This window comes from Salmo salar, chromosome 12 (assembly GCF_965601325.2).
Source record: "Salmo salar chromosome 12, fSalSal1, whole genome shotgun sequence".
Classification (NCBI taxonomy): Eukaryota; Metazoa; Chordata; class Actinopteri; order Salmoniformes; family Salmonidae; genus Salmo; species Salmo salar.
In genome coordinates this window covers 56,216,230-56,230,269 of record NC_138302.1, presented here as the reverse complement: position 1 = coordinate 56,230,269, position 14,040 = coordinate 56,216,230, and the positions used below count along the sequence as shown (strand labels likewise).

The 14,040-nt window shown below is 46.3% G+C and overlaps 1 protein-coding gene across 1 annotated transcript; it reads left to right on the top strand.

Moving 5' to 3' along the window:
• Nucleotides 1-364: 364 nt before the first annotated feature.
• On the top strand, nucleotides 365-12,733 carry LOC106565111 (uncharacterized). Its single transcript, XM_014131849.3, has 6 exons — nucleotides 365-878; nucleotides 5,152-5,420; nucleotides 5,683-5,794; nucleotides 7,533-7,625; nucleotides 7,858-8,360; nucleotides 8,536-12,733. Exons 1-6 carry the CDS (start codon nucleotides 834-836, stop codon nucleotides 9,971-9,973), a joined length of 2,460 nt encoding a protein of 819 aa, XP_013987324.1. The 5' UTR covers nucleotides 365-833; the 3' UTR covers nucleotides 9,974-12,733.
• Nucleotides 12,734-14,040: the final 1,307 nt, after the last annotated feature.

Here is a 14,040-nt window from a genome sequence, read left to right as displayed (position 1 = left end):
AGGGAGGGAGGGAGGATATGAGAACCTCTATTAGACAGAGAAGAATCTCCCTCCAACCGAGGAAAACTTTGCAGGGGGATGGGGCAGGGTACCCCTCCTCTCCTGTCCTCTACCCCCTAGTCTCACCATGTGAGAGGTGACCAATCACAGTGTGTGTGTGTGTGTGTGTGTGTGTGTGTGTGTGTGTGTGTGTGTGTGTGTGTGTGTGTGTGTGTGTGTGTGTGTGTGTGTGTGTGTGCGCGTGGGGGGTGCGTGCGTGCGTGCGAGAGAGAGAGTGCGTGCATACATTCACAGTCCAGCCGGGTTACTATGCAAGAGGGGGTGGAGCCTCAACACAAGGCTGGCACAGAAGGAGGGAGGGAGAGCGAGAGGGAGGGAGAGAGAAGGAAGGAGAGAGAGTGTAATAGATAGAGGGAGGGGGGGTAGAATGACAGCTGAGAGAGGGATGCGAGATTGTGTGTGTGTGTGCGGGCGTGAGAAAGAGAGAGAGAGAGCGGAAAGAGAGCTGAGAAGAAGAGAGTGCTGAGATCCTCTGTGTGTCAGTGGAAGCTGCTTCTGTCTCTCTGGATTTTAGCAGAGGCTGCATCTGGTAGGGAGAGGGAGAGAGAAGTAGAAAGAGAGAACAAGGAAGAAACAGAGGGTGTGAAGGAAGGAGGGAGAGAGCAATAGAGCGGGAGCGAGAGCGTGGAGATCTTTCTCTCGATCTCTGCTGAAGCACAAGGATCTATGCTGGATACTTCGTCACTCTTTCTCCTCCTCTTCCTCTCGTTCGCCGGACTCGTCTTTAGAACAGAGGGAAACCTCAGACTCGGCGCTCATCCGTTGCCGTGGCAATGGGCTGTCGGCTCTCAGGGCCGTTGTTCGGCGATGGATTGGGGGTTAGTGTGCACCCTTCTAAATCTGTGTGTGAGTGTGTGTGCATGCTTTCGTGCGTGCGTACTGTATGTGTATCTATGTGGGTGTGTGGCGCATCTGTGTAGATGGGATTTATGGGTTGTGGGTTGTGGGTTGTGGTGATGTGTGGGTGTCATGTACATGATCAAGGAGATGGGGAATAACGGAACAGAATACAGAATACACAGAATACACACCATGACATGATGCCTGCTGCCTGCTGTGTGTGTGTGTGTGTGTGTGTGTGTGTGTGTGTGTGTGTGTGTGTGTGTGTGTGTGTGTGTGTGTGTGTGTGTGCGTGCGTGCGTGCGTGCGTGCGTGCGTGCGTGCGTGCGTGCGTATGTGAGCATGTGGGTGTGTGAGAATACAGAATAAGAGTTAGATGGGCATGTATTTTATTATAAGAGAAATGCCATATGTGTGAAAGAGTTATTCTATATTCTAGAAAGATTGTGTCTATTGTGTCTGTTCTGCTGTCTCTGTTCTAGCAACATTCAGCTCTATGTATTATAGTGAGGCTCTGTGTATTATAGTGAGGCTCTATGTATTATAGTGAGGCTCTGTGTATTATAGTGAGGCTCTGTGTATTATAGTGAGGCTCTATGTATTATAGTGAGGCTCTATGTATTATAGTGAGGCTCTATGTATTATAGTGAGGCTCTGTGTATTATAGTGAGGCTCTATGTATTATAGTGAGGCTCTGTGTATTATAGTGAGGCTCTGTGTATTACAGTGAGGCTCTATGTATTATAGTGAGGCTCTGTGTATTATAGTGAGGCTCTGTGTATTATAGTGAGGCTCTATGTATTATAGTGAGGCTCTGTGTATTATAGTGAGGCTCTGTGTATTATAGTGAGGCTCTGTGTATTATAGTGAGGCTCTGTGTATTATAGTGAGGCTCTATGTATTATAGTGAGGTTCTATGTATTATAGTGAGGCTCTGTGTATTATAGTGAGGCTCTGTGTATTATAGTGAGGCTCTATGTATTATAGTGAGGTTCTATGTATTATAGTGAGGCTCTGTGTATTATAGTGAGGCTCTGTGTATTATAGTGAGGCTCTGTGTATTATAGTGAGGCTCTGTGTATTATAGTGAGGCTCTATGTATTATAGTCTCTCTCTCTATCTCTCTCGCTTTCTCTCGCCCCTCTCCTCCTTCCTCTCTTTCACTCTTCCCCTCCTCTTTTTCTCAATCCTCTCCCCTCTCTCCCCTCCTGTCTCATACGTTCTCTCTCTTCACTTATCCTATTTAACTTACATTTATCCCTCTCCTCTCCTCTCCTCTCCTCTCCTCTCCTCTCCTCTCCTCTCCACCCCCTCTCTCTGCTGTGGGGTGATGCCTACATTCTACAACATTTCCTGTTGCTTTTACAGTAACATACAGGCAGTCAGTTGCCTGTAAGTTACCGTAAAAAAGGTACTATGTTACCGTACTGTATTTTACAGTATCCAATACTGCTACTGTAATATTTTGTACTGTTGTTTTTACTGTAATTTACAGACAACTGGCTGCCTGTACGTTACTGTAAAACAACAGTACAGTGCGTCCCTGTAACATTTTTGCAATAATTGTAATGAATTAATGGATGAATTCATTAATTGAGGGGAGAAGGGGTTTGTATTTTACAGTATTTTACCGTAATGTTTGGGATTGGTGCAAGCAGATTGGTTGCTAGGTAATGTTTTCAATAAATTGGGGCTAGAGGGCAAAATAGACGAAAGGACATGTAAAATACTCAACCATTAAATGTTAGAGACTTGCTGCCACTCCAGTCTGTCCCCTATACACATTTAATTGTTGGGGCACTACTACTGTACCACATAGCAGTTAAAGGTGCACTATGCAGAAATCGCTCCACCATTTCCTGTTTGCTAAAATTCTAATAGGTCGCCTAATTTCAGTTTATGTGACAAAACAGACAAGTATAGTATAGAGAATCATTGTACCATTTAAACAGCTGTGAAATATATTTTCCATAACCCAAAATATTGTATTTTTAACTTTTTTAGCTAGTGTACAAAACCAAAGTAAAAGACTCAAAACTTAAGAATGGGGCGCATGGAAATAGCACATATAGAATAGATCTACTGCTTCTTAGACTTGCTATCAATGGGAATGACAGATCTATAACTCACAACTGTATGTGAATTTGGTCAAGTCACTCAAAAAGTTACATATTACAAGTTCAAATTGGTACAGCACTCTCACTAACGGGTAGCACAAACGTAGGCTCTTACAAGGCACGCCTCAAAATATGTGAATGAGACATAAAAAACAATACCATGCAACAACTAGTGATCAAAAGGCCTTTGGCGCTCCAAAAATACAGTACGCTAATGTATTCTGTGGGGTGGAATTCGAAATAAAGCAATTCTTTATCTGCCCACAACATTTTCCCACAATGCACCATAATTTACAACATGCTGCTGTATAACGCTTGATAGTATTTTATTGTTAATAAATGTACAACTTTACCGTCTAAATCACAGTTTTCCATTAAAGTGTAATATTCAGTATAATTCATTTTGTAAATCATATAAATGTTGTTTGGTCGATTCACTTCAGACCTTGATGTCGCTCAATCCGATCACTCAGAGTTACCAATTGCTAATACCACAATGCTGTGTGGTTACAGTAATCTACTGATAAACCAAAGTTTCTTCGGAATTTACATGATCATTAACTGTTTACGCCTAACATCACCCAGAGTGCATTGCCATTTACAGCAATTTACTGTAAATAATGAATATGGTATTGTATAGTACTGTAAAAACAACAAGATTGTTTTGCAGTGCAGTCTCCTGACTCTTCACCCACAGAGCTTCTCTGTACAGATGGCATTTTGTATCAGTGCACATGGCCCGCAGTAAAAGGCCACCATAATCCTGCCATTGTGTGTGAGAGTGTGTGTGGACAGTGGACTGCATGGATAAAACCATTAAATTATATCTCTCTAGCTTTGTGAAATGTGTATGTTTGTGTGTGTTTGTGTGTGTTCGTGTGTATGCGTGTGTGTGTGTGTTACAGCATGCCTCAGATAAGGCTGGATGTGTGCTTGGCTGGGTGTCTCCTCATGGGGTTAGCATGTCAGGAAAATCTCTCCAGATCATGTCGACACACAGACGCAAAAACAAGCTCTAACTCATATACACAATCACAAACACACACGCTTCAATTGTAAATGCAACACATTTTGCCGTTACACTCACAGAGATAGACGACACGCTCACACACAGTGCTTTCTCTGCAGCCTTCACAGTAAATCAATTTATTGCACTCTCTCTCATTCTATTTCTCTTTTCTCCCTCTCTTTACTCTCTCTCTCTCTCTGTCTCTGTAGCTGTGTGTACTGTAGTAGGTGGTGAGTCGTGCTAGTGATGTACTGTAGTTAAGAGATGCTGTGTACAACTGTGTTACTCTGGGTGGGTTAGGGTGTTGTTGGCTCGCGACTCTAGTGTCATGGCTCTGGTGCTATGCTTGGCATCAGAAGTGCTTCATTGCAGAAGCCAGATATTGAATTCCAAAGGTTTTGTTTGTCCTCTTGGGTTGGAACACTGATATGCTCTTAGTCCTCATCCTTGCCTCCCCTCCCTTGATTTGTATTTGTGTTTGTATTTATTATGGTTCCCCATTACTTCCTGCCAAGGCAGCAACTACACTTCCTGGGGTCCGGCAAAATTAAGGCAGTTATACATTTTTTTTTAAACCTTACAATACATTCACAACAGATTTCACTACACACTAAGTGTGTGCCCTCAGGCCCCTACTCCCTTACCACATATCTAAAACACAAAATCAACGTGTACACGTGTGTATAGTGCATATGTTATCGTGTGTTTGTAAGCATGTGTCTGTGCCTGTGTTTGTGTTGCTTCACAGTCCCTGCTGTTCCATAAGGCGTATTTTTATCTTTTTTTTTTTTTTGACTGCTTGCATGAGTTACTTTATGTGGAATACAGTTCCATGTAGTCATGGCTCTATGTAGTACTGTGCGCCTCCCATAGTCTGTTCTGGACTTGGGGTCTGTGAAGAGACCTCTGGTGGCATGTCTTGTGGGGTATTCATGGGTGTCCGAGCTGTGTGCCAGGAGTTCAAACAGACAGCTCGGTGCATTCAACGTGTCAATACCTCTCAGAAATACAAGTAGTGATGAAGTGCTCTACAGAGTAGATGAGTGAAATCTGAACCCCCACAATATGTAGCCTAGTGCACTATATGGGGAATAGGGGGTCATGTGTCTCTGTGTTTCCTCACAGGTCAGTGGGCGGGATCTGAGTCACCTGACCAAACAGGATCTTTCCCACCTGAGCAAACAGGATGCTCTTAGAATCCTGGCTGCCTATGAGCAGCCAATCACATTGCAGATCAAGAGCCAGCGTGGGAGGGGTTACGGCCTACAGGACTGCAGCACGCAGACTGAGAGACACTGGGAGCCTCTCACCCTGCCCCCCCACCTGGCCCTGCGCAGTCTGGGTGTCACCGCAGCCGGAACCATGCCCAGGGTCAACCCTGCCTACCAGGACAGGTAGAGTCACAGATAGAGAGAGAGACACACACTTCAAATGTCTATAAAAATTCACTAATATCTTGCTCCACTAATTGTTAGATTTGATGACTCCATATCTCTTTTCCTCTCTTCTCTTATTCTCTCTCTTCTTTCTTTCTTTCTTTCTTTCTTTCTTTCTTTCTTTCTTTCTTTCTTTCTTTCTTTCTTTCTTTCTTTCTTTCTTTCTTTCTTTCTTTCTCTTCTCTTTCTTTCTTTCTTTCTTTCTTTCTTTCTCTCTCAGACACTACTGCAGCCACATGAGTCTGCCTCGTGATCACCGTGACAACGGGAGATATGAGTACCTACCTACCGCTCCACAAGACATAGAGGAGTTGGAGCCACTGGGTTACCAGGTGAGACAAAACAAAGACACATGTTCACACACACTCACACAGGCACTTTGACAAACTGTCACCTAGTAGTAGGATGCCACGCGTAACGTCATAAAGCTTTTCCTTTGGTTTTGTATGAACAATAATCCCTTGATGTTGTCAGCCAATGCCATACCCTGTAATTAAGTCTACGGCACGTGGGTACTCTGTCTGTGATTGGACCACCATTCATCACTCAGTACCTGTAGCAGAGGCAATCAATCAACGGTGTTAAATCCTGCACCCCCACTCATTATTGTGACTGGTATAACTTCCTGTGTTGTAGACAGGCGATGATAATTAGCCAAGATAATTAGCCCATTGTACTGTATGGTGCGGTACATGTGATGAAATGAGCTAGACCTACAGAATACTGTCTGTGTCTGTGTTGTTCTGCAAGTCCATTGAGAGGATACTATCTATTGAAGCAAACGACCCCGGGACTAGTGGGAAGCTCGTGGGTATAGTAGTGGGTTGTATGGATCTGGAGGTGAGAGTGTACACAGCGCTCTTTGAACAGGGGACCGCACTTGGGGATACATATAGGGAAAAACAGATACTGAACGAGAGGAGGAGGTTCAGAGCTTACTTCTCCAGGGTGTGTGTGTGGGGGGGGGGGGATGAAACCGTAAATCGGGATAGCCTTTTTGTTTGAATAGGGCCCCAGCTCTTCCAATGAGTTGCGTCTGAATCAGGGCCAACGTGCAAAAGAGCAATTCCAGCCGTCTAGTCCGTATCGCATCCCTCTTGAAGGAAACGTACCCTTAGAGTTTTTTTTTAATAAAGGCCCTTTTATTTTCCAGAGTGGCTGACTGTGTACTGTAGTGTAGAGCAGGGCTGTACAACGCTGCATTCTTTTCAAAATGGAGCAGCTTCCCTCAGCCAACCCAGTCTGGAATTATTCATGCTGCCGACAAGCATTAGGGACCTGAGATGGAACTATAGACACACGTGCACGCACACACACACACACACAAGCAGGATTGCTCAGGCACAAACAGTCAGTGTGCTTTGCCGCTGCATAAATAGAAGAATAACCAAATCAAAAAGCCTGATCCTATTTACATCTGAATCATCGACACGTTTGTCGTCAAGCACATACAAACACACCACTTACAGTATATACCCAAACACACTCAGCGAAACACACACACACACACACACACACACACACACACACACACACCCATGTGCACACGCTCACACAATCATAAACAGCGCTCACGTGTTCAGAGGGCGGAATGTGAGCTGCGCCTAATGAAATCCCGTTGGAGAATGGAAGGATGCTCAGCTTAGGATACAGAGGGGAAAAACACACTCCTCTCTCCCATCTACAAACATACTCGTTTACTGTCTACAGCACACACTGATGCAGATACTGCTGCCAGACACAACCTGCAGTTCAGTGCAGTAAATCTGTATTGCAAACCTACAGCATGTAACTGACTTGCATTAACGCCCATACTTAATAATCAGGACTTTTGATAACAAAGGGATATTTAGGGGGATATTTTTGAGAGGGTTGTTCGCTCCAATACAATTATATTTGAAAATGGAAATTACATAACCAAAGTTCTCTAATTAGCATTTTCCAAAAATCAGATGCTTGTTTATTCACGTAAGCACACATTATTCATAGTTAGTTCAACATTGATTAACCGCTCGCTCTCTCACTCTCTCATTCCCTCTCTCCCTCTCTGGGGACCTCTCTCTCTCTAAGGACCTGGAGCTGGCCAGTCGTGTTCCGAGGGATCAGAGCTGTCTGATTGGCTGCTGCAACAACCTAGAAGAGCCCAGCAGTTACCACAGCCAGGTGTGTGTGTGTGTATGTGTATGTGTATGTGTGTGTGTATGTGTGTGTGTGTGTGTGTGTGTGTGTGTGTGTGTGCGTGTGTGTGTGTGTGCGTGTGTGTGTGTGTGTGTGTGTGTGTGTGTGTGGTGTGTGTGGGTGGGTGTTCATGTCTGTGTGTATGTGCTGTATAGCTGCATACTGTGTGTGTGACTGTGGGTTATTGCTAACCTTTCTCTCTCTCGCCCTCCTTCAGACTGAGGATGAGGACTATATGTTGGAGAAACCTCTGGGCTACCTGCCACTCCACCATGAGCTGGACAGCGGCCTGGGCTGGACCGACGGTAGCCTGCACCAGGGAGACCTTTCTGGCCTGGAGACAGAGGAGGGGGGTCTGGAGGAATGTCACCCCAGGGGAGGGGGCCTGGCGGTCAGTGGAGGAGGGGGTGGAGGAGGAGGGTCTCCATCCTCTGAGTCCTTCATCTCGTCTGAGCTGAGTGACTCAGGGTTCTACAGCGTGAGTACGGGAGAGTTCCGCCGCTTCCAGAGGCTGTTAGAGAAGCGCATGTGCCTGTACAAAGCTCGTCTCCACCACCAGAGGGAGGTGTGCGAGCGGGAGCGCCGCGACAGCTGCCAGAAGAACCACAGAGAGCTGCTTGAAGCCATCCCTGAGGCACTGACCATGCAGCCCCAGCCCTCGTGCTCCATGCCTGGCCTGGCCGCTCCATCCATGGGCCCTCCACCCCACGGACTCTTCAGGTAGGGGTTTATCACCAGACAATGATCATTATGATTGTCATAGTTCTCCATTATAACGTGATCCATATCCATCCATCTTCAGAGTATCCTCAGTCCAGTGTTGAACGATGATAATGCATGTTGTTCACCACTGTTTCATCGCATTTAGAACTCCTGTTGCCCTCTGTATCTTCAGGGTGTCGTCCGTCCAGTTCCGGAAGGCGGATCGTCCCTGTCTGAGCAGACACAGCTCAAGCAGCGGGTCCCTATTCAACCCTCACCACGCCCCTGCGCCCCTCTCTGCCCATGCGCCTGTCCTCTCCACCTGCAGTACCCCCTCCGGCCACCGCAGGCCGCCACCTCCACTGCAGCACCAGGGCTCCAGCTCAATGGGGCAGCTGCGGAGAAGCAGAACCCTGCACCACCGTGGCCCACCCCAGGAGCGTGTCAGACGGGCCAGTCACCCGTCATCCCCCTCCTATGCCACCCTGCAGCATTGTGGGGTAGCGCCACCTAGAGGCCTGGAGCTGGGCCTGCCTGAAGAGGGAGAATCAGAACTGGTCCTCACACACCCAGCGGGATTGGCCCTCTCACCCCAGCAACATGCAACCTCGCTGGGGGAACACAGAGGAGCTGTGCCCTTACCAAGGGGACATTACTGGGACAATAGTGGAGGTCATGATCAGCTGGTTAACGACAGGAGGCAGCAGCAGGAGAGGAGCTTTATGTCAGAGATACCAGTGCGGGAGAGGGAGCAAGAGAGAGAGAGAGAAAGGGAGCGTGAAAGGGAGCGTGAAAGAGAGCGAGAAAGAGAAAGAGAGCGAGAAAGAGAAAGGGAGCGAGAAAGAGAACGAGAGAAAGAAAGAGAGCGGGAAAGACAAAGAGAAAGAGGAAGAGAGGTGCACCGCTTCAGCACCCTCACCCACCCTCCCCAGACATCCATGGACATCCATGAGACATGGCCTAAACCGGCCAATCGGCTGTCCCACCAGGGGTCAGGGGGTGGTGGGGGCCTCTACAGCACCCTGGAGGGCCACACTGGGGTCGGGGCTGGGGTCGGTGGAGGGTCTAGGAAGTGCCCCAATCCTAACCCCAACACTAACTCCAACCATCCTAACCCGAGAGCTGTGAGGAACCAGATTCTTCGCGACCGGGCGTCGCAGCTAGCGGACGAGCGTAGTGGGATGAGTACGGATGAGGAGAGTCAGGAGGTGATGAGAGGGAGGTACTGGAGCCGCACAGAGAGACGGGAGCACCTCCTACTGGCCCGCGAGCAGAAACAGCAGCAACAGCAGGCCCGCGGGCAACAGGCTTACACAAGGCCAGGAACCAATGGAGGGTCAGGTTCTCTGAGAGAGGCAGGCGTCAACACAAGAGGAGGAGCTATGGGAGGAGGAGGGAGAGGAGTTATTCAAGAGGAAGAGGCTATGTCTGGAGGGGGAGGGTCTTTGGGAGATGGCCGGTGCAACACGGTGCTGGAGCTCAGCCAAAGGAAGTTGAGTCGTCTGCAGAACAGGAAGCTGTTAGATGATTGGACGACGGTGGAGGAGCTGCTGACTCACGGGACGAGGCTGGGTACCCGAGACGAGATGTCCCTCTGTCCCAGCTCACTACTGACTGTCACTACTGTATAGGGTCTGTGTGTGTGTGTGTGTACATGCGTGTTTTCCACTATAAAGCACCACGGACAATAGCTTTGTGTGTGTGTGTGTGTGTGTGTGTGTGTGTGTGTGTGTGTGTGTGTGTGTGTGTGTGTGTGTGTGTGTGTGTGTGTGTGTGTGTGTGTGTGTGTCAGTGCATGACCTTCTTACTAACTGAATACTGTAACACACTGCAAGTGTGTGTCTGTTACAATCTGTGAGTCTGTGTGAGAGAGGAGCGGTATGTGTGTGTGTGTGTGTGTGTGTGTGTCTGCACCATGTCTGGCTGCCTCATGCTCATGGGGTTTGAAAAACAGTTTTCTAAAACACAATAGAGAGAAATAGTAATGGCGTCTTTTTGTAGGCACTAACTCCACCATGGTTCGTTGGACAAAGCCGATGAGGAAAATGAATGGCGTTTTTGTAGGGGTTTTGGATAAATGCCGAAAATAAGGTCTGTGTGGAAACACTGGCTTAGGAGATCTTATACATTTTGTTCTATGAGAATCTTCATCAGCTAACGCCACTTTTTGTGAATTTTGAAGAATTTATGTTGTTATAAAAAACACATAAATCACATAAAAGCTTCATTATCCGTAAGGGTCATGTTAACTGACTGCTATTATCTCATAGAACAAAATGTAGAAGCTGTCATAAGCACGTGTCAACCTCAGACCTTATTTTCGGTATTTGTTCCAAAAACTCTTTCCCCATTCACTTTTCCCATAGGGATGGATGGTAACTTATTTCTGGGTTTTAAGACTACAAGCTGGCGAGCTCTATACAGTATCATGTCATTTTGTTGCTCTTATCTTTGGGTAATTTTTTTTTATGTAAAAAAAAAAAAACACTGACATTGATGAAACATTGACTTTTACGCCTCAACTAAAAACGTGACTGAGATTTCTAAAAGCAATACAGCACTGTAAGAGAATCTGCCAGAACACAGCTCGCTGGACATGAGATAAGATCGTAGTCTTACACCGATGCCACAGCACAGCAAGCGTAGCACTGTGTGTTCATTGATAACCACCCCGCTCAATCACCGAGATCCAGTTTACAGTCTTATAGGGGGAGGGTGTTGCAGTGGGAGATGTTTGTACGGTGCCTGATGTGATTGTGCTCGACCCGCCTGGTACCCTTGATGCCGCAACAACCAACCCAACCCTCTCCACCCTATCGTTGGCTTGACGTTTACATGACCTGTTTCCAGGGGTAGATACTGTTGAGTAGATAGATGGAGTAGGCTGACCCTGAGGCTGGCCAGAGGTTAATGGTAAATAGTTGTGGTACTGGAGGCCTCTGCAGGTTAGGAGTCAATTAGGCCCAGGAAAGAGGCTGGTGTTTTTACAATTAACCCACAGAACATTGACTGTACAGGGAAGGGACTCTGGCAAGTGGAATGACTGTAGAATGATCTATTGGTGTTGTTGTTAGCTCACAAAGCTTTTATGGAAGGTTACGAATAAATTTGTTTGTCGTAGTGGTGTAGAGCCTTTCCAGATATAACACTCACAATCCATGTAAACAACAACAAACAAAAAAAACAGTGTTTTTAAAAAATCATTTGTAAAGAGAGCTGTGTCTGGCTTTATTTATGGTTTGAAAGGAGCGGACCAGGAATCTGTATATTGGTCTTAGCTGGCTATGTATAGCCTTGTTCCTTCTGTGTTATTTTCTTCTGTACATATTCATTATGGGACGTACCGTACAAGGCTAGGGCACAGGGTCGACAACGGAGTGTTACGCTCTAGTTGCCGAGGGCCACAATGTCTGTAAAAAAATTGTATTTCTCCCTTGATTGATCAGACAGATGGGGGTCAGATGTATAATTTTTTTTTTTTAAAGGCTTATGTCAGGGTTATGCAGACTTATGTCAGGGCTATGCAGGATTATGTCAGAGCTATGCAGCCCTGTTAACTCAAGGTTCACTGTGGTAGGTACTACTCACACTGTCATTGATAACTTCATGTAGTAATAATGATAATAGGTGTGATTTGCTTTGTGATTAGTGTTGTCGGCACTCGTCATTAGTGGCACATGGCGCTACAGGATCACACACCTTAATGCACTGAGTGTGTTTCTCACACTCTCACACCGCGTGTGGTTCTTACACACACACACACACACACACACACACACACACACACACACACACACACAGCAAGAAAGACTCACACCTGCCTGATGCGTGAGCTGAGAGAGGCAGAGAGAAATGGAAGACAGAGACTGGGAGAGACAGAGGGAAATAAATACTGAGAAGAGAGAGAATGGGAGGGAGGGATGGATGGAGAGAGGGAGAAAGAGAGCGTGATGGATTCGTCGCTCTCTCCTCGAGGTGTTCCACGTCACACTCGGCATGACTCAAATGCTCGGAATAATGGATGGAAAACGACAGGATTTATTCCCTCCATCCCGTCTTCTATTTCTCTCTATATATATACTGTATGGTGAGGATTATTAAGGCTGAAAATAGCCTTCTTTTCCTGTGAGAAGTGAAATCACACAGGAGAGACGCTTGGGGTGGTGGGGTGGGCGGACGGACTTTTGACTTAAAGCTCTGCACACCTCTGGTTCCTCTCCCTACTCCCACTGTACCGTTTCCCCACGGACAGGGCTCCAAACGTCTCCCACACCTTAACGTCTGTGCAACTCTCCGGTTCTGCTTGTTTTCACTTTTCAGAAGACTCTTTTTGGGGTAGGATGATGATGTACATGTGGTTGTAATAAAGAGATTTTAATTAGCTACTAAAAGCCGTCCATGTGTTTGAATGTTGATTCTACAATGGGATCAGATGAGTACATTTAGCTCCACCTTGCCTTCCATAGAGCCTCCTTACCTATTCCGTTCCTTCAGATTTTCCTCCAGCCATTTTGTAAACCTGTTTTATTATGAAGACGTTTCCCCCGTCCATTTACATGCGGTCCTCCACTCTGAGCTGTCCTACCTGGACCTAACTGATCTGAACAGACCACAACGCAATATGGCCTCCCAGGAATTTGGTTCCACCTGTCAACTTCTTTCCCATCAGTGTGTGCATAACTAAAAGGACACAAGTAGAGGGACAAGCCACTCCTCTAAACTGACCCATTCCACCACATCAATAGGGTCATTGTTGATCCTCCAAAGTTCATGTCATGTTGACAACAGGCTAATGAACCAGTTTTGATTATTCTAACTTAGTGAGGACTGACCATGATGATCTGATATGTGGAAGGATTTACAGTAAATACTTGACACCCTTGGCAAACAGATTCTTTAAACAAACCTCAAATAACACCCTATTTCACATACAGTGCACTACAGAACACTAAACACACTCCGCTCAAAATCGACATTCTATGGGCCACGGCAGCATCTGTCGTCATTCAAGACTCCGACATCGATCGGAATGTGACTTCTTCCTGGTTCAAATACTTCTATCCTGTCTGGTCCGACTCCAAACTCATGTAGTCAGCACCACCCACCCACCCATCACAACGGCAATATGCGACACCACGCCTGGCCAATTATCTAATGAGCTCGGTCTTATATAACCAGCGTGAATGATGAGCCAGTCAGCCATGCTGAGGAGATGCACCTTCTGCCCATACACACATTCCTTTATTACCCTGACAGCCTAAGAGGGTGAACAGCTGTCCACACATAGACAGTCAGACCCAACTGTAATCTTTTCCTATAGGCCTATGACATTTCCATCTGCAACACTGGTCCACTCGACCAGATAAGCAATGGACACACAGGGACCGGGAAGTTTTAACTAGCCCATTGGCTGTTGTGTCTTTTCTTTTCTCTCAATTTCTGTTTTTTTCCTTCTTCAAATTTAAAAAATAAATAAACTACTTTTGCAGTGGGTATAGGACCATATATTAATCTACTGGATGGCAGCAATCAGCTCCATACTCTGTTTTATTCACCTGTGTGAATCCTCTCGTTCCTAATCGGGTCTTACAAAATAAAGGCAAAATGGAACCCAACTGTGCAGAAGCACAAAATGGAATCCAAATGACAGGGAAAAGCTCTTCATTATCACTACCTAGCTCTGCCAGGCAGTGAGTGA

Excerpts from the sequence above, each read along its gene's own strand:
- LOC106565111 (XM_014131849.3), top strand. The coding sequence starts at position 834 with ATGGGCTGTCGGCTCTCAGGGCCGTTGTTCGGCGATGGATTGGGG. Across the intron at positions 5,795-7,532 it reads TGGAGCCACTGGGTTACCAG|GACCTGGAGCTGGCCAGTCG; the intron begins GTGAGACAAAAC and ends TCTCTCTCTAAG. Across the intron at positions 8,361-8,535 it reads CCACCCCACGGACTCTTCAG|GGTGTCGTCCGTCCAGTTCC; the intron begins GTAGGGGTTTAT and ends CTGTATCTTCAG.